The 24,682-nt window shown below is 39.0% G+C and overlaps 1 protein-coding gene across 4 annotated transcripts in view; it reads right to left on the reverse strand.

Annotated features, from left to right (window-relative positions):
• Positions 1–773: 773 nt before the first annotated feature.
• map3k15 (mitogen-activated protein kinase kinase kinase 15) overlaps positions 774–24,682 on the reverse strand; it is a 48,775-nt gene continuing 24,866 nt past the window's right edge. Inside the window, exons 20-29 of one of the 4 annotated variants that reach the window (XM_033985907.2) lie at positions 24,179–24,362; positions 22,634–22,811; positions 20,165–20,339; positions 17,787–17,972; positions 15,605–15,710; positions 14,346–14,586; positions 8,195–8,307; positions 6,147–6,253; positions 5,464–5,540; positions 774–2,513 (exon numbers count right to left, since the gene is read on the reverse strand). In XM_033985907.2, coding sequence (XP_033841798.1) covers positions 2,429–2,513; positions 5,464–5,540; positions 6,147–6,253; positions 8,195–8,307; positions 14,346–14,586; positions 15,605–15,710; positions 17,787–17,972; positions 20,165–20,339; positions 22,634–22,811; positions 24,179–24,362 — 1,452 coding nt within the window. In that variant the 3' untranslated portion in view covers positions 774–2,428. Of the gene's footprint in view, positions 2,514–5,463; positions 5,541–6,140; positions 6,254–8,194; positions 8,308–14,345; positions 14,587–15,604; positions 15,711–17,786; positions 17,973–20,164; positions 20,340–22,633; positions 22,812–24,178; positions 24,363–24,682 lie in introns of those variants that run through there. The other 3 variants (XM_055230086.1, XM_055230087.1, XM_033985910.2) reach the window with 3 other exon arrangements.

A 24,682-nucleotide genomic window follows, 5' to 3' on the forward strand; every position in this document is an offset into this window, starting at 1 on the left:
AGATTAATGCTACACTGTGGAACATAAAGACACGCTAGTGCTGGTGGTGAACCTTGCTCCAGAAAAGTTACAAAGTGCACCGTTAAAGCAGTGTAGTCACAATAATACATCACTTCCTTGTTTGACCGTGTTGTAACCTGTCGCTCTGGTATCGCGCCCCATCTCATCACTGACTTCTTGTTTCATCTGAGTCTGATCCAAGAACAAGTTTATCTTAAGTGTAACAGTTAAATCTTTATCTGTCCTTCGTAATACACACGTTTCTGTCTTTACTTAAAGCCACAGTACGTAACTTTGGTCGTGTTGCGCCAAAAGCCTTAGAAAAACACGCGACCTTACTCTGATCGAGCTTGCATCTCCACAAACCTGACTGAATCGTGTTGTTTAGTTTCTATTTAAACGGAATCATGCGCGTCATGAAAGTTACATAATGTACCTTTAAATGCTTTTCCTCATACAAAGACATTCCTAGAGGCAAAAGGACATAAATAAATCAGACGGTGCACAGTTGTGACCTTAAAATACATTTGTAGACACATATTTTTAAATTCACACTGTTGAACTTATATATTTTAAAATGTTGAATTTTAAGTTCTAGTATATTTTGTGAATTAATTGAAAGAAAAATAAGGCGTTTGGGTCTCAGTGGAATAAGCATTTACCCTTGAACAAGAAGATTCCTGGTTCAAATCCAAGCCTGAGCACAACGTAATTGCGAGATAGTGTTAACGCCTTGATGAAGGTCTGGGAAAAAGACGACTATAAACATGTGACAGTGTGTACGTTGAATATTTATTGCACTTCTTAAGCATTCATTGAAGCACAACACATATTTGAACATAAATAATTTGAATAGAAAAAAAATGGACGTTTAAACGATTAAGGAAAGATTTCGGTCGCATAATCACATTTACATAACTTTAAATAAATAACATGCAAATAAGGCAGTTTTTATGATTTCATGTCTATCCAGGGAGGCACAAAAAGAATTAGAAAGTTACTATTCAAAATAACTGTTGAAGGCAGATGTATTTGCATATTTGACAGGGCAGACACACTATTATAATTCCTATAGGAGGATTATGGTCAATAATGCAAAGGCTGAATTCAAAATCATTCAACTCAATTTAAAAACTGTAGTGTAATAGGCAGTAGTGCAGTGTGATAGTCAACGGATTTTAATATGGAAACAAATATACAATTTTCAAATAGTCTTACATTAAATGGAGTTATGTTTAACTAGGCCTGTCATGACAATTATCATTCAATATATGAAAACTGGAACAATATATTTTGGACCTCAATATTTACCGTGAGTTCTATTTCTTTGCAAAAGTGGGAGATTTGGGAGATTTTTGTTGTAATGTGATAGGATTTGAGCTGTGCAGGGGTGAATAAGTCCCTGTTATGGCTCATTATTGGTACATGCTGCTATGTATTTGTTGCAGCTCATGTCTTTAATGAAACAGCCTATTTAAAAATGGTTTACTCGGATTATCTTGCAGTATTATCTTAAACAGTGGCATAACGCAGCCAATTTTTAACCACTTTTACACATTTTGTCAAAAGCTTTGGATAGTAAATGTTTTGTCTGGTAGAAATGTAATATATTTCATAGTAAGTGTCACATTAGGCTAAGTGTAGTTTTGTGACACATACAACATAACGTAATTTAGTATGATTATTGTCTCAAGTATGTAGTAGTGCTAGTACTTTAAGTAATAGTAGTAGTAATAGTTGTATTGCGCTTGATTGATTGACCCGCCCACATACAACAGCAACGGACTGACCTTGCCCATAAGAACGATGACTAAATATCAGAGTAATTTTGGAGACAGGTTGCTGTGTAGAAACTTTTGGACTTTGGTCAGGTGTGTTTGAGTTTAGTGAAGGCACAGAGACGTGTAGCCTGGTTAACCATACACCGTCTATGGGAATTTGTCTGGTATTAAAATGTATGAACTTTCAGGAGACAGGCGATCAGAAAAATGAACAAATCAGATTTTTTTTTTAAATAAAACTATAGATCGTTTGTAAATTACACTTTTTAAATATCTTACTACTAATATTCCACTACAGATTTGGTATTTTTTGGAATGAAACTTTGTCTTTTTGTTTTGTGTAAATTAAAATTGATTACTTACATGACTTTCTCTATTCAAACGTCCTGTTTATAGGCGCCATTTTGAGGACCATGACCAAAATATTTTGGTTTGAACTGTTAATTGCTATGGCAACTGTGCAAATTTTTCATCACTCTGAAACTTATGGATAGAGCGCAATGAGAAAGTGGTTCAGTTAAGTGATTTTACATAGAAATGCTACGAAAACAGACATTAAACTACAAATAAAGTATGGTTGGATAAATCAGTGCTCAGCTGGCAGTGTGTGGACATGTGCATGTTTTTCGAGGGTCCTTTTATTCCCATCATGCATCTTTCTTGGGACTCTTCAGCCTCTGCCTCTCTCTGTGCCTCTGGATCGCCCTCCAAATGCGACACAGAACTCCGCCCCTGGAAAGGCAAGGCAAGTTTATTTCTATAGCACTATTTCTAAACAAAGTCATTCAAGATGGTTTAGAGAAAAAGAAAGACATTAAAGAAACTGTACTGCACTACTATTTATAAAGGTTACAATTCTGCTTCGTCATCTCTAACATTCAAGGAGTTGTGTTTTGTTTGATTCCAGTATATTTGTTTGTCGAGTTTGTCCCTCAAACTGAAAACATGCTCCACTGTGTTTTTAAACTCCATACAACTTCATTAGAAACATGGCTCTCAACCAGAAAAAGGTGGCTTGCCCTCTCTGGGTGGGTGGAGAGTCTCTGCCTCAAGTGGAGGAGTTAAAGTATCGGTGTCTTTTTCCCAAGTGAGGGAAGGATGGAGCGTGAGATTGACAGGCGGATCAGTGCAGCATCTGCAGTGATGCGGTCGCTGTGTCGAACTGAAGGAGCTGAGTCGAAAGACAAAGCTCTCGATTTACAGGTCAATCTCTGTTCCTACCCTCACCTTTGGTCATGAGCTCTGGGTAATGACCGAAAGGACAAGATCGCGAATGCAAATGGCTGAAATGGGTTTCCTCCGCAGGGTGCCTGGGCGCACCCTTAGAGATAGCGGGAGGAGCTTCGAGTAGAGACGCTGCTCCTCCATGTCGAGAGGAGCAGCGGCTCCAAAAGGCCCAGGACACGCTGTAGGGACTATGTCTGTGAGTCCCTGCTTAGACTACTGCATCAGCGACCCGGCCCCAGATAAGCAGAAAAAAAATGGATGGATGGACTATGGCTCATACCTGGACAACTGAGATTACACAGACACCTCCTTGATACTGCTTCACTCCTCAGTGCACCAGCAGATATTGGAGACTTTCTAGAGCTTTTGGAATGCAGTCAGCTTAATAACTTGAACTTGATGTGAGTATGAAACAAAACTCAAACTCTATGTATGTTTTTGAGGAGATAACAACATTATACCAATGCTAAAAGCTCACTTTAATAAACAGAAATTAACAGAAACGAACAAAATAATAAACATAAATAATCATGGCATAAAGCTCTCAAGTGTAATTGTGTAGTATGGGACCTTTAAAGTGAATTTTAGTATGTTATAATGCTGTTGTCATGTTTCATTCACACATGTTTGAGTAACCCTTTATTATTAGTCTGTCTACATCTCCAAAGCTCAAAATGCTCTGTTCCACCTTGTGATGTCAACTAGTTGTAGTTTTCAAGGTCACAGCTATCTTTTACCTTTAGTTCAGTAGAGATTGTCAATTCCAGGGCTGATTTGATGCAGATTATTCTAGTGAAGGTGTGTTGAGTTTAAAAACATAGTGAAGCACTTCCTGTATTACAACAAACAAACAAAACACAACTCCAGGTATGTTTTTGATGAGGAAACAACATTATAACAGAGATCAGAAAAAGGCATACAATGGGCCCTTTAAATAGGAGAGTGCAGAATAAAAGCCTTGCAGTTCTAGAGTGCGCACAGCTAAACTGCTTAACTGGAAAGTACACACACAAAACAAACTATCTGAAACTTTATCTGTATACTTTATCAAACAATAAACTGGAAACTCCAGAAAGTAAAGCGTGCCACTCTCAGACAGTTTAAACATGCAGACTGAGCTATTACCTTTTATAATTGGATTTAATAAGGTCAGACTCTGCAGGTGAACAGGAAAAAATCTTATGTTTAGAGAACTTCTGCTCTAGTTTACTCACATGAATGTAAGAAAAAATGTACAAGGTTTTCATCACGTAATGTTAGGTGCATATAAAAATTGGGCATTTTATGTGTAAAAACAGCTAAAATGTACCTTTTCATGTTTCTGTTTTGAATGTCCCAAAATGAACCAGATTTGAATTGCTTCTTTTTGTTGACATTAGATACTAAAGATATACAGAGTGGATTTTGGATATCTTATATAGTATTTGAGCAAACTACTGACTGAAAATGTGCTTAATATTTGGGAGTTAAAGCTGCAATAAATCAGACTTGGAATTAAATATTAAAAAATCCTTCTGTACAATTCATCAACATCTTGTTAAGTACAAGACTGTAATGTTTGGCTACTTTAATATGTGATCTTTATCTCCCTGTGAGGGGAAATACATTTTGAGAAAATGGCCTTTGTAGTTACAATGTCCCATATGACTCCATGGATGTAAGTTGATTAAATTAAATATTAAAACATTTTTCAGTGCACAGGGGACAATCTGGCTCTTTGCACATAAGAGCTTATAGGATAAGAGACCAAACACACCAAAAAACAAAAAAAGGTATGTGAGAAATCATTTCTGCATTTCAGCTTCCTATTTGTAGGTGACATTTTACTTTCTATGGCAACTTCCATAAACCCATAGATACTACAATAATATACACATATACAACATACATATTTACAATGCCATAAAGCAGTTGGAATTTTTGACACAGACAAATGCAGGAAGATAAGTGTTAACTTAATCGCAAACATTTAAAATATGTGGTTTGTCAACTTGCAGTAAAGTAGTTTGTGTGATTTGCGTCATTGGCTTAGAGAAGGAAAGTCCCGTGATTGACAGGTGAGCTCTAGTAAGCTTAAAGGTTTGTTTTATGAGACTATTGGGAAATGTGTTCTCTACATTTAACCCCTTGAGCTAATGATCAGGACTACCTTAGCTGGGTCATTTTAACTAATGTAAATGTGCCTAGAGGAGACCCACCCAGACACGGGGAGAACATGGAAACTCTGCACATAAAGAGAAAAGGACCTTGTTGTTATGAGGTGGGAGTTCTTGCCTCAGCCTGTATTTTTCCTATAGTAGTAGAAGTAATAGCAGTTCATATCTTAGTAGCTAAAATGGAAGTAAGTATAATTTTCAAAATCATAAAAAGTCATATCAGACAGATTACTTTACTTAGGCTTGTTTACTTTACTTTAGTTTATTTTGGCTTAGTTTACTTTAGTTTACTTTAGTACCGTAGGTGTAGGCAGCGGAGGTCGTCTCTGGTGATGTCATTGAGTATATCAGCCAGTGTGTATTCTTCAAGCACGAACTACAACAAGAAAAATAAGAACATAAATCATTTTCTGATACACACTTCCTCAAACCAGTCTAATACAACTGCCCTCACAAAAAGGGAATACAAAAGGTGCTCTGAAAACTAATACAGCAGTTTGATATGTTGTAGTTTCTGGACTTAAAACTAATTTGTACCATATTTTAAAGTAAAAAAGAAAAAAAAAGAAAAAGAATAATAATACAATTTGGGACAAAACCTGAAACTAGCCCAAGACTAAAACAGGTCTAGACCAGGACAAGCCTAGGACAAGCCCAGAACTAGAACAGGACTAGAACAGGACTAGAACAGGACCAAACCAAATCCAAAAGCCCCCTACTTGAAATTTACTCCTAAGAATTTTGTCCATTCAAATGAATAGGTTTATATTTGTGGCAACTCTTATAATGCGTAATAACACAATACTATTCTGCTTATTCAGTTGTCATTGTGTCATTGTGTCATTGCTGTAGGAAAATAACTTTCTCTTTTTACTGAACTCACACTCAAATACCATTGTGAATGAGTAATGCCCCTACATGTCATCCACAACATGAGTTACAGTTAAGAGAGTGACGAAAACTAAAGTCCTGTCACTCAAACCTTGTCTATGGTGTCGGGATCCGCCCCCTGCTCTTTCAGCCAATCAGTGAGCTCCTTGTCTGGTTCAAAATCAGCTGGGATGTGGAAGATGGAGGGCGGGCTGATGTCTGAAATAGTAAGGTATAAATAGTGAGTATACATGTTACTAAACTGGATATACGGAGAAGAGGACTAGGTGGTGATTTAAGAATATAAAAGTTTCGTAAAGAACATATTCTTTTTTAAGTATGCTTCATAATTAGGAGAAATATTACAATGAAAATCAGAGCCCAATTATTCAAATCTGATCTCCAAAAACGCCTGATGACAGTTGGCCGATGGATTTTCAGAGTAACAAAGCACAATGTGTTTTGAAGTAACTGTATAACAACTCAACTTTAAATGTTCCCTTTTACTTTTGTCTTTTCCACATTCATTTATCCCTTCTTCAAAACCTGCACAGGTGTGAACACTCAGACTGAAATCAGACTACCCACATCAGATCAAACTATGTACATGACATTTCAGAAATCAGACAATGATCAGATTTTTGGTGAGCATGAAAATCTTTATAAATAAAATAAAAACATGGCCATTGATGACACTCAAAGCTTAACGTAGCAATTCTAGACTTTGAACCTCCCTCTTAAGAATATACAATTAACATGTATGTACTTCACTTTATAACTCTATTGGTTTGTACACAGCAAAAAACTTGGGGGTTAAAATTTCAGGGTAAATTATTTCCGTTGTTCAGAGTTGCTTTAAAATAGAAAAAATGTCATTTTAACTATTTAAAAGTTAAATGGGGGTCTGAGTTGGGGTTATTTGGCAGATGTAACCGCATAATGTCAGTTAATGTCAATTTACAACGATTGGTCCAGTTGACAGTTTTAAACTTGGTCTTTTGCTAATGTCAATTGAACCATATTTTATCTGTATTTTACATGTCTTGTAGTTAGGGTTTTTTTTAACAATAGAAATCGAAGAAGGTTCTACCCTACATATTTCATATAAGCTTTTATGTTTTTTGTTTTTGTTTTTGCATTTGGCTGAGTTAAATAGGTGTCTGCCGCCATTAGCGCCTCTTCACTGGCTGAGCGTCATATGCTCCTGGCTTTACTGGTGAAGTTTGTGACACTACATGTATGTTGTAGGTGTGGGTAAAATGGTGATGCTGGTCCAGGTGCAGTGTGGCTCTGAAAAGTTACAGAAACAAGAGAGGCAGCCTCTGAAGACAATATAAAGTATTTGTGTTATTTATTCTTTTTCGCCTTCAGGTAAAATAACACACGTTTCTCTTTTTAAAAGTTAATAGAGGCAGCTTTGAAAGAAAAAGCTGGTGGTGAAGAAGTCCTAAAGGAATACAAAACAACAGAAACTAACTCATAAGAAGGAAGTCGGTTAATGTACTAATGTCTCACATGACTGGACACTATGGGTATGTTTCTATATTTGTTCACAGATTTATACATAATAAGTTTAATTCCTGTTTCTTCAGTAACTTCCCCTCTAAGGCCACCCGGAACAGTGTTCTCTTGGGATGGCATTTCCTTCTCTCAAAGATCCTTATGCAAAGAAAGGCTATGCAATAATTATTTTGATTTTAAATCAATGTAAAATGTGCTAACAATTTTAATATTGTTATTCATAATTCAATATTAGGTTGTATGGCTCCTTTTTACTTAGGAGCACTTTTGTCATCTGATGGCAGCTGAAGATGGAAAAGGTATCTTTCACAATGTTTTAATGGACCATGAGTCCAGAATAAAGATTAATTGAATTGAATTGAATTTTAAACTAAATAAAAGTTGTTGTTTTTTACAGTGTGCCTCTACACTTTACAGTGTGCTGTTACTACTCCTTAAATCAACTAAAATGAAGAGAAATAAAGCACCTCTGTAAGGAAAGCCCTACAAAGTGTTATCTGTTTACTCTGAAAGTGTTAATATAACTCTTAATTTGGGGGTAAACAGGCACAGGTCCAGTGTTACTTAATTAACATTTCAGAAAATGTTAAATTAACTCTAAAACAGACTGGACTCATATAAAGCCTGAGAATGTGGTACCTGGGGGTCTGTGTCGTACTCGGACCAGCTCCAGGTCGTGGGCTCTCTGCTGCAGTGTGGCCTTCAGGACCTGCTGGTATTCTCTCTCTCTCTGAAGAAGCTCCTCCAGCAGCCTGCAACACAACAGGCATGTAGTGGAACAGATTAAAGGCCTTGTACACAACCCATTTGTTCCATTTATTTGAGTCAAATTTGCCTCAGTACAGATATACTGTATAGGCAGCTCTTGAGATCAAAATAAGTCTGCTGTGTACTGTCTGTGTCCCATTGTAAAGTGTTTAATAGATATATCAGAATATCAGGAGTGTGCACTTGGCATGCTAGTTTTTGTTAATGTTTATAAAGTCACTGCAGTGAATAATTAAGATGTACAGAATGGATAAAGTGTGTGAGGGAGAGGAATAACTTTGAACCACTACAAACCATTTAAAATTAACTACTAAACATGTACCGTACTTTAAACATGTTAAATAATACAAAGTAGATTCAAATTAAATTTATTTTATTTTAATTTATTGTCATTATCATAGAAAATACCTCAATTTCTCTTTAAGCCTCAAACACTACATAACTTTGATATAAAGAATATAACATAGGTGTTATATCCCATCAAATAAAGCCACAATTTAGGACCCAAGTAGGACTACAATGACTAATCAGATTAACAAGGACAAACTGATAACAAATTGTATAAAAACTATCAATGACGTAATAAACACTATCATGTGACAAATATGGAATGCAATAATAATGGAATACTAATGGGATAGTAATGGAATTATATGGAGTAATAATGTAGTAAAAATTGAATAATAATAGAATAAAAATGGAATAAGAATTGAATAATAATGTAATCAAAATTGAATAATAATGTAATAAATTTTTTTATAATAATGTAACAATAATTGACTAAAAATTGAATAACAATGGAATAATAATGGATTAAAAATGGAATAATAATGGAATAAAAACCCCTCCCCGAACCGCCACCTTAACGTGGTGGAGGGGTTTGAGCACCCGAATGATCCTGGGAGCTATGTTGTCGGGGGCTTCATGCCCCTGGTAGGGTCACCCATGGCAAACAGGTCCTGGGAGACGGGTCTGACTAAGAGCGGTTCAGAAGCCCAACATGAAGAAAAATCCAACAAGGCCAGTTACGTCGCCCGGACTGGCGTTACCGGGGCCCCACCCTGGAGCCAGGCCTGGGGTGGGTGCTCCTGGGGCCAAGCGTGCCGCGGCTCGGGCAGTCACAGAGGCAAAAACCCAGGGTTGGGAGGAGTTCGGGGAGGCCATGGAGGAGGACTATCGGACGGCCTCAAAGAGATTCTGGCAAACTGTCCAACGCCTCAGGAGGGGGAAGCAGTGCTTCACCAACACTGTTTAGAGTGCGGGTGGAGAGCTGCTGACCTCGACTGGGGATGTTGTCGGGCGGTGGAAGGAATACTTTGAGGATCTCCTCAATCCCATTGTCACGTCTTCCGAGGAGGAAGCAGAAACTGGGGACCCAGATGCGGACTTGTCCATCACCCTGGCTGAAGTCACTGAGGTGGTTGACAAGCTCCTCGGTGGCAAGGCTCCGGGGGTGGACGAGATCCGTCCTGAGTACCTCAAGTCTCTGGATGTTGTTGGGCTGTCTTGGCTGACACGTCTCTGCAACATCGCGTGGCGGTCGGGGACAGTACCTGTGGAATGGCAGACCGGGGTGGTGGTCCCTCTGTATAAGAAGGGGGACCGGAGGGTGTGTTCCAATTACAGGGGAATCACACTCCTCAGCCTTCCCGGTAAGGTCTATTCCAGGGTACTGGAGAGGAGAATCCGACCGATAGTCAAACCTCGGATTCATGAGGAGCAGTGTGGTTTTCGTCCTGGTCGTGGAACACTGGACCAGCTCTATACTCTCCATCGGGTCCTTGAGGGCTCATGAGAGTTTGCCCAACCAGTCCACATGTGTTTTGTGGATCTGGAGAAGGCATTCGACCGTGTCCCTCGTGGTGTCCTTTGGGGGGTGCTCTGGGAGTATGGGGTCCGGGGCTCTTTGCTAAGGGCTGTCCGGTCCCTGTATGACCGGAGCAGGAGCTGTGTTCGCATTGCCAGCAGTAAGTCAGACCTGTTCCCGGTGCATGTTGGACTCTGCCAGGGCTGCCCTTTGTCACCGGTTCTGTTCATTATATTTATGGACAGAATTTCTAGGCACAGCCAGGGGCCGGAGGGGGTCTGGTTCGGGAACCACAGGATTTCATCTCTGCTGTTTGCAGATGATGTTGTCGTGATGGCTTCTTCGAGCCAGGACCTGCAGCAGGCACTGGGGCGGTTTGCAGCCGAGTGTGAAGTGGCTGGGATGAGAATCAGCTCCTCCAAATCCGAGGCCATGGTTCTCGACCGGAAAAAGGTGGTTTGCCCTCTCCGGGTGGGTGGTGAGTCTCTGCCTCAAGTGGAGGAGTTCAAGTATCTCGGGGTCTTGTGAGGGAAGGATGGAGCGTGAGATCGACAGGTGGATCGGTGCAGCGTCTGCAGTGATGCGGTCGCTGTATCGGTCCGTTGTGGTGAAGAAGGAGCTGAGCCGGAAGGCGAAGCTCTCGATTTACCGGTCAATCTACGTTCCTACCCTCACCTATGGTCATGAGCTGTGGGTAATGACCGAAAGGACAAGGTCGCGGATACACGCGGCCGAAATGGGTTTTCTCCGCAGAATGGCCCTTAGGGATAGGGTGAGGAGCTCAGTCACACGGGAGGAGCTCGGAGTAGAGCCGCTGCTCCTACACGTCGAGAGGAACCAGTTGAGGTGGCTCGGGCATCTGCTCAGTATGCCTCCTGGACGCCTCCCTAGGGAGGTGTTCTGGGCATGTCCCACCGGGAGGAAGCCCCGGGGAAGACCCAGGACACGCTGGAGGGACTATGTCTCTCGGCTGTCCTGGCAACGCCTTGGGGTCCCACCGGAGGAGCTGGAGGACGTGTCCGGAGTGAGGGAAGTCTGGGAGTCTCTGCTTAGACTGCTGCCCCCGCGACTCGGCCCCGGATAAGCGGAAGAAAATGGATGGATGGATGGATGGAATAAAAATTTAATAATAATGGAATAATAATTGAATAAAATTTGAATAATAATGGAATAAAAATTGAATAATAATGGAATAAAAATTGAATAATAATGGAATAAAAATTGAATAATAATGGAATAAAAATTGAATAATATTGGAATAAAAATTGAATAATAATGGAATAAAAATTGAATAAAAATTGAATAATAAGGGAATAAAACTTGAATAATAATTTAATAGAAATTGAATAATAATGGAAAAATAATCGCTGACAAATCCGCCACTAAACAAAGCAGTAGTTAAAGCTCTAATACTGAATATTTTCAGATTTAAAAATTGCAGGCCTGTTTATAACAAGATGATACATTGTTCGGAATAAAAATACCCAATCTAACTGAGATGTTCAAATTGCACAATCTAAAGACAAAATTTGAACAGAAGAAACATCCTTTTTTTCAGGTCAAGACTGGATTTTAGATTTAAATACAATCTGAATACCGTAATCCCAATTCAAGTTATTTCCGACTGTAATGTGCATCCTTTGTATTGGTGGCCTGTATAAAAATCACAGCCTTTAAACTGATACATTTGTGATATCTCAAACTCCACAGTCCCCAAAGCAAATGTTTATAAGTTTATAATCTTAAATATTTGCTTCCTATGTTCTCCATTGTTAAAAGAATGAATGAACACAAAGCAATAAAAGTACTTTCAGATATGCGGACGACAGCTTTGAGATAAACAGTCTTGTTGTTGTGAGTCACTGATCCCTTCTCTGCTCTGAAAAAAGTTATATCTGTGTTATCTGTAATATATTTACCACCCTCCACCTTCTGAACTCAGTATAATTGCATCATTCTTCAGGCCATGGTAGAAGTAGCAGGTGCACATATCTTTAATGACTAAATGCGTGGGAAATTTCATCATCGTGTACTGGGTTTAACATCGACTAAACACTCCCTACAAGTGTCATTCAGCAACAAGGAAACGCCTTTGGACCTGCTGTGACGTACTTGAAGCAAATTACCTAAACTAAGTATATTGTTAATAGAGCTCACCTGGGAAATTCTGCTTTTTCTTAATCGGATGTATTACATTTTAATGTGCGGTAGGACAAAGTCAAATTGAACCTAACTGCAAACAATTAGATCATTATGACGTGAATGCAGCATTAAAAATAGGACACAGAGACAAAACACTTTTTTTAGATCACAACTTGTTTTGTACTTGAAGAAATGCTGGCAATGTACCACACTATTATGAAAAAAAAAAAACCTAAACAAAAATAAAAGTACAAATGCCTACAGATTTTGGTTTTGTGCAATGCTTAGACCACTTCACTATTACTTAATAACCAGGCATGACTTAAAGGCAATGTTAGAAATCTTAACATATTCACTGCAAAAGCTGTCTAAACTAAAATCTGAAAGTATAGAGGAAAAATACTGTAAAAAGTAAATAGTTCAGTAAAATAGCTACAGTGAGAATTTTACTATGTCTGTTTTTCACAGCATAGTTTTAGTGATCATTCTGGTATAAAAATGTTGCCGGTTAAAGGCCCTATACCCGATTTTTTCCCCATGTAATTTGAGTAAAAACTGTCTTGCTGCTGTAAAGATATATTGCATAAACACCTCTTGAGGTCAAAATAAGACAGCTGCATTCTGGCTGCATCTAATTTATAAAGCGCTTTATTGTCAGATAATCAGGAAGCACATGTTAGCATGCTAGCTTTACCATGATGGCAAAACTGCGCTGGTCTCTGAAAGTAGTGAAACGTGTTTATAAACACATCCTGGAGAATAATTGTGATGCTCAGAATGCATAATGTAAGTGAGGAATAACTCTGGACCTCTGCAAACTGTTTAAAATGAACTAGTTCTGTTTTTCAAGATTTAACACAGTAAAAATCAGGTATGATGCCTTTGAAGTCTGATATTTTACTGTTTTGGCCCGTCTCCCACCTGTTGGTCTCTGTTGGTCACAGTTATAATGAGCATTTTTTAAAATATAATCTTATAGAGGGGGTATTATGCAAAATAAATTTCATACATGTTTGAGTATTTTAGCTATCGCTATTCAAACCTTCCTTGCAGTGAGCAGTACAATCCTATCCAACGCGCAACCCACAAGCCTATGTCTTATATAAAGGCATTTTACAAAAAATACACTACAACTTCATAAACTGTATGTGTTTCTTCCGCTTATACGGGGCCGTATCGCCGGGGGCAGCAGTCAAAGCAGGGACTCCCAGACTTCCCTCACCCTGGATACGTCCTCCAGCTCCTCCGGTGGGACGCCAAGGCGTTCCCAGGCCAGCCAAGAGACATAGTCCCTCCAGTGTGTCCTGGGTCTTCCCTGGGGCCTCCTCCCGGTGAGACAAAACACCCAAAACGCCCAAAACACATCTCCCCAGGAAGGCATCTTGGGGTATCCTAAACAGATGCCCGAGCCACCTCAGCTGCTCCTCTTGACATGGAGGAGCAGCGGCTCTACTCTGAGCTCCTCTCATGTAACTGAGCTCCCCCCCCTATCTCTAAGGGAGCGCCCAGCCACCCTGCAGAGGAAACTCATTTCGACCGCTTGTATCCGCGATCCTGTCCTTTCGGTCATTGCCCAGAGCACATGACCATAGGTGAGGGTAGAACGTAGATTGACCGGTAAATCGAGAGATTTGCCTTTCGACTCAGCTCCTTCTTTACCACAATATTGTGATACAGCGACCACATCACTGCAGACGCTGCACCGATCCAACTGTCAATCTGTCGCTCCATCCTTCTCTCACCCATGACCCCGAGATACTTGAACTCCTCCACTTGAGACAAGAACTCACCACCCGCCTGGAGAGGGCAAGACACCTTTTTTCCGGTCAGGAACTATGGCCTCAGATTTAAAGGAGCTGATTCTCATCCCAGCCGCTTCTCACAGAGTGCAGAGTGCACGCTGACTGTAGTGTGATAGTGCTCTGAAGGGGGAGTGACTTAGCGCAGAGAGCAAGATAGTTAGCTACACAGAGCCTAAATGTTATGTGTTAGCAGTTAATAACCCATAGACGTGTAATGCTCTTTAAAGTCAGATTTTTCACCGTTGTAACATTATGTTGGCCTGTCTCACACCTGTTGGTCTCCTGTTTGAGGCGTCCGAGCTGAGCGTTGAGTTGGTGGTGTGTGCGCTGGTGTTCCTGGGACTGTCCTGAGTGGAGCGTGCTCACAGCGGAGGAGGAGGGGTCGGTGGTGGTCACTGAGTCTTCATGAGCAGAGGCCAAAACCTGAGCATACTCTGCCTCCTCCTCATCCACTTCATCATCCTTCTCAGCTCCTTCACACTCCGACGCCGGGCCAAAGTGGGTCTGCAGCTCTACAAATAGGGAATAAACAAGAGATTTAATAGAACATTTTGTAGATAGAACAAATCCTATCTACAAAACAGTACAACAAAATTAAAACATGTCAAACGTAGTTAAACCCACACTTAAATGTCTCCGTAGAGAAATGTGTCCTCATCTCCAGATCTTCAGCTAGGCTTGATCAGGACCACTTCAGCTGTGATTCATGGTTTTGATTGATGAGGGAAAACCCACCCAGACATAAAGAGAACAACTAATGCAACTAATGTCAAGTTTTTAAGTCGATTTATTTGTTTGAGGAGGTATTTTACTTCTATGGGCTATTAATTGCTAGCACACAACATATTTAGATCATCATGTTACTGTTTATTGATATATTAGCCGAAAACACCGTATTGACATGTTTTATAAGTTTCACTTTTTAGTCTCCCATCCCTTTGGTCTCTGCTCTAAGTCACTCTACCTTCGGAGTGCTATCACAGCAGGATCAGCGTGCATACTGCAAATGAAACTACTGTACTGCACATTGCATCAGGCTTGTCAGGTTGCGCTGTACAATTTTGTATGATGTGATCTTACAGCTAAACATTCAAATAGAGCCAAAAAGATCACTAAAATGCTCAATACTGGATGACATCTAAAACCCCTTCAGGCATGTTTTTGATGAGGAAATAATGTTATAACAGTTTAGCAATTTAGCACAACACCCCCTCTTTAATCAACCATAGATCGATTATATATTATATATTTTTTGTTATTTTAAGCAAATTCTTGCTAAGACTTGTTAATAATATCTTTCGGGTATGGTTAGGTGCATACTCCAAAATGGGATTAGCCATAGTGGACCCTGTTTATAATCCGGAGTTTACCTTTACACTTAACACTTACACTTAATACAGATTCAAAAACATTACAGAGAGGCAATAAGCAGGCTTTTTTTTTTTTTTTTTTTTTGCTTTTCCATAAATCCTTATGTAATTTTACAGCTGTCCAGCAGATGGCGCACCATCCTCAGGCCCTGTGTCTCACCTGGTATGAGGATGGTGATAGCCGCCTGCACAGCTCTGCGGATGATGTTGTCCATCGCAAACATCCAGTGAGGTTTGATGTGGTGATTCCTCAGGACTTTATTTACCTAAAATAATCATTACAACATTATAACTAACATCATAACTATCTCACACTTATGTTCAAATTATAGAGGGACTATAATACTTTACTGGTGATGCATTTTACAAATAAACATATCAATACTATATACCACATGTGTCAAACTCAAGGCCTGGGGGCCAAATGCGGCCCGCCACATCATTGTATGTGGGCTGCGAGAAGATAAATTAAAAGGCATGACTGTCATTTTTAAATAAGTCTATACTGCTTTAATGTGTGCACTGACAATAAACTAATGAGACTTTCCCAGCAAATGGAACTGAGAAATATTTGCAAATAATCATCACAAAATGTTTATGAAGAGGAAAATTGTTGACATGGAAGGAAGTTGGAAGGAAGAAAGGTGAAGGTGAATACAAGTTTGTGCTTTGAGGAGAAAAAAACTGTATGTTTTTTGTTTTATGAGGCGGGGTACAATCTACGTCGACATTTTGACACCAAACACGGAGCCAAGTATGGAAAAGTGAGTCTGCAAGAAAAACAACAAATTGTCCAATAATTAAAAGGCTGTAAAAGGCTGGATTTGAAGCAGAGCTGAAAGTCTGTGAGCAGGTGAGCCCCGACCAGATACACACTTTTAAAAATATCACAGAAACCGTTATTTAAGTTAAAAAGTAATTACATTTATTTTACATGACATTCGGCTACATTTAGTGACATTTACACTGCCGCACAGTCACATCTGGCCCTTGATGGCAGCCATTTTGCTGATGTGGCCCTCGGTGAAAATGAGTTTGACGTCCCTGCTATATACTATATAAAATATTTTTTTTTGTGAAGAAAATGTTATCTTCTTTTTTATTTTTTGTGTTAAAATTTAAGTGTTAAAATTGACAACACTTGTTATTCAATTCAATTTACTTTTGTAAAGCCCAAAACCACAACAGCAGTTGCCTTTTAGGGCTGAACATGAGAATTGATTTAACCAACAGAAAGTTAGAAAAATCAACAATGAAACAGACAAGCAAATTAATCAACAGAGAACACATAAATGGGTAACTGTCCCAGAACATCCCCTGTCCTTAAACCCTCCTTCTCGGCAAGGAAAAAAAAATAAAATAAAAACAGTGGGGAAAAAGAGAAACCTTGAGGAGAACCACATTGAAAGAGAGATCCACTCCCATGGACAGGCAGGCACTTGCTAATAACTAGTATGTGTAGATGTAAAATATTGGCCACAAACCAAGACATTTTGAATTTTAAAAAGCTCTAATGTAAAATGATAACTTTCATACTGTCTCAGTTTTAAACTTCATGAGTCTGTAGTCTGTAATATTATCTGTAAAATGTAAACTGCAAACATATATCAGTCATTTAATCTACCTGCTATTTAAATGTTAAACTATGGTCTTTTCAGAATACTATGACACCACCACATACATGCAATCTATTATAACTGCTATAACACTGTTGTAATAATTAATTGTACTTTGGTTCTTACTGAGTCCTGATCTAATTGTACCGGTACTTGGAAAGCCAAATATTATCTTACTGGTGTGAACTTTAACATTTGCACGTTAGCAAGTTGTCCCATAAAATAATACCCTGCCTGCAGTTAATTTTAAACTATGGGTCCTTTGTGATGTTATAGTTGGATTTTGCTTCTTACTGACCACAAACTACAACAAAACATAAGCATTTGACTATTTAACAGTTATAGCATAAAAATAATCATCTACTTGCTATTTCAATGTTAAGCTATGACCTTATGAATTATGACATTATGACATTATTCCTCTGCCTGTCAGATCCTCTCCGTCTGTAATGGAGTTTAAGACCAGACTAAAAACCCACATCTTCTCCCTGGTGTTTGGTTCTATCTCGGCAGGATTTCTAGGTGTTTTATTGTTTTAATGTTCTTTGCCTATGTGTCGTATTTTATGCAAATCTGTTTTGTTGACTGTGAAGGATTTTGGCAGCTTAAGTTGTATTTTAAATGTGCTGTATAAATAACATTTAATTAAACTGAAAACACCACCACATAAATGTATTGTAACAGCTAATCTACAATAGAAATAATTAGTTGTATTTGTTTTCTTACTGAGTCCTGGAAGCCGAAGAGCACGAGCTGTATCTGGTTGATGGAGGTGGAGTCAAAGTCTAGGTCCAGTTTGAGTTTGGAGATGGTGGCGGCCATGACTCTCCTCTCAGGGGAATGAATGAAGTCTCTGAGGATACAGATGATCTGCTTTATGTGGTCCACCGACAGCTGCAGCTCCTCACTGCCCTGTACAGAGACATGTACACAGTACCGTATTAAGGTTTATATTATTATACAGCGCTTTTCCAACTTCAAGGCACTCAAAGCTCTTTACATCAAGGAACCACTCACCCATTCACACACACATTCATACAACAGTGTACGCAGACACTGGGTCCAGGTGGGTTAAATGTCTTGCCCAAGGACATGAGCTGGAATCGCACCATCAACCCGTGAGTCGGTGGATCTGACTCCTCAACCAATGATGTTTATGCTGAGAGTTAACCTTCAGATCAATGGACAAACACTCTACCAACTGAGCTACTGTACGGAAGTTTAATTTGTTGTTTTTTTGTTTGTTTGTTTGTTTTTTTATCCGGTCATTAAGCATAGTCAAAAAACAAAAAACATGGCAGCATTTGAAAGACCGAAAGGGTTTAGACCGAAGTTGAATTTAGTTTAGCTTTTTTTAAAAATACTAATCTTTCATGATCTGGTTGCATCACCTTTACCCCTCCATGGAGATAGATATGTTTAATGTCACACTGAGGAACAACACAGGCAAAGCAATCACATCTCTATGGAAACCAGCAGGCGACGCATCCTACCTGATAACAAGTTACATATTGCACCTTTAGTAAACGAATTATGAACAAGTTCTTAGGGAACAAATATCTCAAAATATTGTCTGGAAAATACCCACAATGTTTGGGGGTGGCCACTAGATGTCGCCAAAGATCTACTTACTTTTATACCCGTTCTGCATATTTGGTTCAGTAAAGCAATAGTTTGGTATAAATATAAGCAAGTATTCATTTTCTTGACATAATGTAATCAAATGTAGTTGTATAAACATTAAGATATGACAAGTCTAAACAGTTTGTCTCCACCACAAGATGTTTTCAAGGAGAACACAGGAGGAGATAGAGGACATAGTAGAGTGACTGATAGTGTCACTGCTGTTCTTCAAACAAGGACAAACTTGGCTGTGAAGAGGACTGTCCCATCCAAAAGACATATCAAGAGACTTTGTCCCTGACTCACATTACACTGAGGGAGAGCGTGCTGACAGGACAAGAGCAGTTTAAAATATTAGTCACTTTAAAAACGATTTTTTTGGTTGACAACGCCAAAGGTGGACAGTGGCATAGCAAGTGTTGCATTTGACATTAAACTGGAAGGTAGGGGGTTCGAATCTCATCTCAGTGGCTGCGGTTACATGTGCACTCAAAATCTGATTATTATCAGATTTTTTGAGTTATAAGATTATTACAATGATATTTAAACAGCAAAATTATCAGATTTCTTTCCAATTATGGTTAATTTGATTACTTACATCTAATTTTACGGTTTGCCTTTCATTTCAATCATCTTAAAGGTCCAGAAATCAGATACTAATCAGATTTTGGTGTATATATGAAAATAGCCAGTGCAAGATAATTCACCTACAAAGCCTATACTCCAGAAAATATGTGGGTAATTGGTTGTATAAGGAAGGGCATCTGGCTTGAAAAATATATAATGAAAATGCTAAAGGCTATGACTAATATATTATTAGATCAGAAATTAGGGCACAGTAAAAAAAAAAAATAGATGTTGGAATGGCAGTACACAATCCAGCCAGTTTTTAGGTCTCCAACCTTTTTGTCCTAAGATATTTACATGAAACGAAAATAACAGAGAGCTACTCAAGTGACTGGAGCCTATATATCAGCAACTATGAGCCTTAAGAGGGTGCAGGTGCACACTAAATATAAACCATTATCAGTTATTTAGTGTACAAATGCAGGAAATTAAAGAAGACCTATTGTGCTTGTATCTGCTGGGTAGCAGTGAATTTTTAAATATTTGTACTGAATTTTTGTACAGTGCAATGCTGTATGTGTGGAGCAGTGGGCTAAACGGGGACTGATTGGAAATATGGCGTCTTGGCACGGATCATTCCAAATACAACTTTGAGAGGGCAATAAAGACAACTATAAAATGATTAAAAGCTCTAAAAAGTCGATTTTGTAGAATAGGTCTGCTTTAAGGTTTATACTACATTTGATTGGTAAGAGACTTGTGATTTTTTAATTTTTATTTTCCTGATTCAGTTTGATATACAGAATTCCTAAATATTTAGAGAGCTACTGCTGCTCTCCCACCTTTTAATCCAAACTGACATCATGATAGTAGTCATGTATGAATGATTTCAAAATACATTTTCCGCTCCAAACCTGTATGTGATTCTCCTTGAGGTTGGAGATGACTTTGTCCTGGTCGTCGTTGAGGACTTTGTAGAGGATGGCTCGTCTCTCACTGTCCTTTTTGAGCAGGAACAGTCCTCCGTCTCTGTCCTCAGGGGAGGGGGGGATACTGCGGTCCTCCACTGAAGAGCCCTCGTCAGGGACACTGCGACACAGACACACGATACATGAAAGGGCTGGACAAGGTTAGTAGGCCTATCACGATACTTACTATATCAACTTATTTACTACTGGGAAAGTTTTGGTTATTTTTTGGCTATTTGATGAGGTTTAAGCCATAAAAGATTGAATTAATAACTTCTATGACTGATTACAAATGCAAACTGACTACTTAAGTGTTTCTGCTGTTCATTTATTGCAGCTCATAATTTTTAACAATACTGTAGATTTAGAATAGCTTTTGTGGTTTTAATCTGCTCTTGAGTGATCGTAAATGAGTTTCAATATTATTGTTTATCGTCTATATTTACTTCGCCAATATATCAAACTTTTAACCCTGACAAGCCTAGATTTTGGAAAAAAGCACTATTTTGTTTTTTCTCAAATTGAGATCATGTTCATTTTAAAGGTAAACTATGCAAGCTTCTCATTGAGGGTCCACCACCTGCTTGTGTCCATGGAGATAACAAATCACACAGTATGGCATTAAACCTACCTATCTCCATAAAACAAGCAGTTATAAGTTGTATAAGTATAGATTTGTGCATAGACAACTTTGTACATTGTAAGAGAATATATTTTTCAAGGTTTTTTTTTCTTTTCTTCATGATAAAGGCAACATAGTCAAGTTTAATGCCAGTGTGTAACATTCCAAGCAAAGCAATAACATCTCCATGGGGACAAGCATGTGGAATATCCCCACCAGAAAAGTTACATGTTCAGACGCATCATTATTTGACTGCTGATATAATACAAGAATCAAATGTTTCATAACTTGTTCACAAATGTCAAACGACAAAGTAAGCTGTTTTCACACTTTAATAGCACTCATTATAAAGACTGGAAATCTGGTTGTTTGCAAAGTACAACATGTAACTAAATACTTTCACTATTTGTCATCTGCTCAAATAAAGATTTTGACTCCCTCAGCCCGATCCCGTGACCTCTCTGAGTAAAAGTAAACAAGCCAAAGTGATTTACAACTTTGTGACAAGTGGACAGGTCTATTTACAGATACAAGACTCTCCTGGCTACTGTGTGTGCTAAAGGAACAACAACAGAGTGGAGAGAGAGGAGAGGGGGAAGGAGAGAGGGAGAGAAGAGATGGAATAAGGATGGATGAGGGAAAGGAGGGGCAGATCGAACACAGAGAGGAGCAAAAGAGGGGGAAAAAGTAGAGGGGGGCTGTGGAAAAGAGAGAGGAAGAGCAGATGGAGGGGTTAGAGAGGAGTGAGAGAATGGATGAGGTGAGAGAGAGGGAGAGAGAGGAGAGGGAAGTGGAAGAGGTAGTAGTGATTGGGGGATGGAGAGAAAAGCAGGGGGAGGCAGGGAGGAGGAAGAGAAAGAGAGGAAGAAGAGATGGAGGAATGAGAGTGGGAAGAGGGGAGGAGGGATGAAATGGATGAGAGGGTAGAGAGACGGTGGGAAATGGAAGAGATGGGAGAGGGGGAGGAGGAGAGACGAATGATTCAGCATGAACGTGAGTGCAGGTGTGTGCGTAGTGACCAGTCAGGACTATAAACTCATCAGGGTTCATTATGTCAGTGTTGTATAATGTACTGAGCTCATACACTTATCAGTGCGACCAGCTGCCCTCCAGTCACACACACATCTGATATAAAACACACACACAAACACACAATTTCATTCACGTTTCACACATATCCATCAACTAGAGAGGCATGGACTGATGTCACTAGAGGGGAGTATTCATTTTAGAATGAAAGTTTACTGTGAATATAATCTATTCTTAATTACTTTAGGTCACCTGTTATAGGTAAAATAAACAAAAAACTGAGATTCAATTCTCTGAACAATATGAGTAAATGAAACACTTCCCAAGACATTGTCTTGGGAAGTGAACAAGCATGTCTTTTCTTTAAAGTTCCACTTTGAAAAGTAGTAACTTTTCTGGTAAAAGATCTGCCACTGCTTGTCTCCAGGGAGAAGTCATTGCTTTGTCTTTCACAGTACATCATTTAACCTATCTATCTCCAAGGAGAGAAGCAGGGGGCAGCACCAGGTCAGATCTGTGGAGAGGTGATCCCACTCGCCGTAAGAATGCATGTTTTTCTATTTATTTTTAGCAACAAATAAAACTGTAGTCGAATAATTGTCATTCCAAGCTAAATCCTCATGTAGACAAATAGGCAGTGGACCCTCCAGCAGAAAAATTACACAGTGTATCTTTAAGTGATAAATAACTGTGACAAAATTAAATCTGAATGTTTTTATTCTAAGACTACGTTTTACTATAGTGACATCTCCACATTGCCTGACCTGAGGTAGTTGGAGTTGGTGGGCTTGAGCAGGTTTTCTGACCCTGAGTCTTTCTTCTTCTGGAAAAACATGTCATGTTTGGAGTCACAGTCTGGACTCACGGAGCCGTGCTCAGAGCTGCTGCCCCCGGAGGCCTCACACTGCAACTGCACTGGTAATGACACGCTGTGGATGTAGTCTGTGAAAGGAGAGAATCAGATACACATTTGAACATGTCCACGAGCATCAAGGTAATAAACTTAAATGATAAAATAAATCAAAAATAGCATGCATTTCAGAATATAATTGTAGAGGTCTAAACTACAGGCAATGAGGACACCACTGTCAGTGAGAGACAGCAGAGAGAGCAAAAGTGCAGCCTGGTCACATCTTCACTGGCCTATTTTTGACATTTCCAAAAAACATAAACAAACTTGAACTTTTCACATATTAGTTCAGGAGCCCCTCCACCTAAGCTGCTAGATTCTGTCCCCATCAAGAGTTTTATTTTACCACACTCAATACAACACACACACATATAACTTTGCCCAAAGTGGACACCAAAAAAGGGTTTTTGGTGTTCCTGAGACCGAACGGGGCTGAGTTGAAACAACAGACCCCAAACTCGTAATGGCTCGAGGTGTACACTAATGAAAAATAGTAGTAAGAAAAAGGTAGCAAAATAATCGCAGTGGAGAGGTCTGGATCATGGACTGTAAGTTTTAAAGCTATTTTCCTGTAAACCTAATGCAAAACATTTGATTACATCACAACAGTCTGTACAATAGGCCTGTAAAATCTCATTAAAATTGCATACCACAGTTGGTTAAATGCAGCAAGATAATGGATCTTGTCACTATCATAAATAATGAAGATTTGAACATTTGTAGCTTTGTAAAATATAAAACAGGCAATAAGGGACATTTAAAAGGTCCTACATTATGCAAAACTGACTCTTGTGAGCTTTAAGCATGTTAGAATGTTTTTACCTCATCAAACCTGGAGTTGTGTTGTGTTTCATAGACACATATTTGAGTAATCCTTTTATTAGTCTGTCTATGTCTCCAAAGCTCAAAATGCTCTGTTTCACCTTGTGATGTCAGGAAGCCATAGTTTTCAAGTAAACAGCTCCTTTTACCTTTTGTTCAGTAGAGATTGGCGGCTACATGGCTGAAATTATCCAAATGGTGCTAATGAAGGTGCAAGTTTTAAAAAATAGTCGACTACTTCCTGGATTACCAGGGTGTTTTCTGTTTGAGAGACGAACTCAGGCTAAATATGCAGGTTTGTGTGTTAAACATGTGTGAATGAAACAAAACACAACTCCAGGTCTGTTTGTGATGAGGAAACAACATAATATCAGAGATTTAAAAAAATGATGGATAAGTCTACCCGTGGAGGGTGAGGAGGAGATTTATATATTATATATGTAAATATTGTAAGTTGTTCACTTTTACAGTTTGGTTACCTTAAGGTTCCTACATTTTCAGTTGGTTTCTGTAGTTTCCCTTTTATTACCACATCACAGTTCTGCTTTATGTGAAATAGCCAGTTAGTTTGTGTGACCTGACGGTTTGTAGGCGATCTTGCTCTTCTTTCCTTTGGTGTTCATTCTCACAAACGTGTCTCTGAGCAGGTCTACAGCGAGCGCTCTCTTGTTTGGGTCGGGCTCAAAGCAGCGAAGGATGAAGGACTTGGCCTCCAGGGACAGAGACTCAGGGATCTCTGGGTGGATCTTAAACATACCAACCTGCAAGAAAGTTTTTAGAGCAGTGCATCAATCCCTCACATTTATTTATGTAGCACATTTAAAAAACAACCAAAGTGCTTTACAGGTTTAGCATCACAAAACACAACAAACAATAAAATAGAACAAAACCATGCATTAATGCGCAAAAACAGACAATGGCATCTGCAAAAACAGTGTCAAACGCCAATGAATAAAAATAAGTCTTTAGTAAAGCTTTAAAACGGCCAAGAGATTGTGCAGCTTAAATGTGGAGACAGAAACTGAGAAATATTAAAATTCATTCAAAATTGGAAAAAAGTATCTATGGGATTGTACACAGC

The sequence above is a fragment of the Periophthalmus magnuspinnatus genome, chromosome 20 (genome assembly GCF_009829125.3).
Source record: "Periophthalmus magnuspinnatus isolate fPerMag1 chromosome 20, fPerMag1.2.pri, whole genome shotgun sequence".
Lineage (NCBI taxonomy): Eukaryota > Metazoa > Chordata > Actinopteri > Gobiiformes > Gobiidae > Periophthalmus > Periophthalmus magnuspinnatus.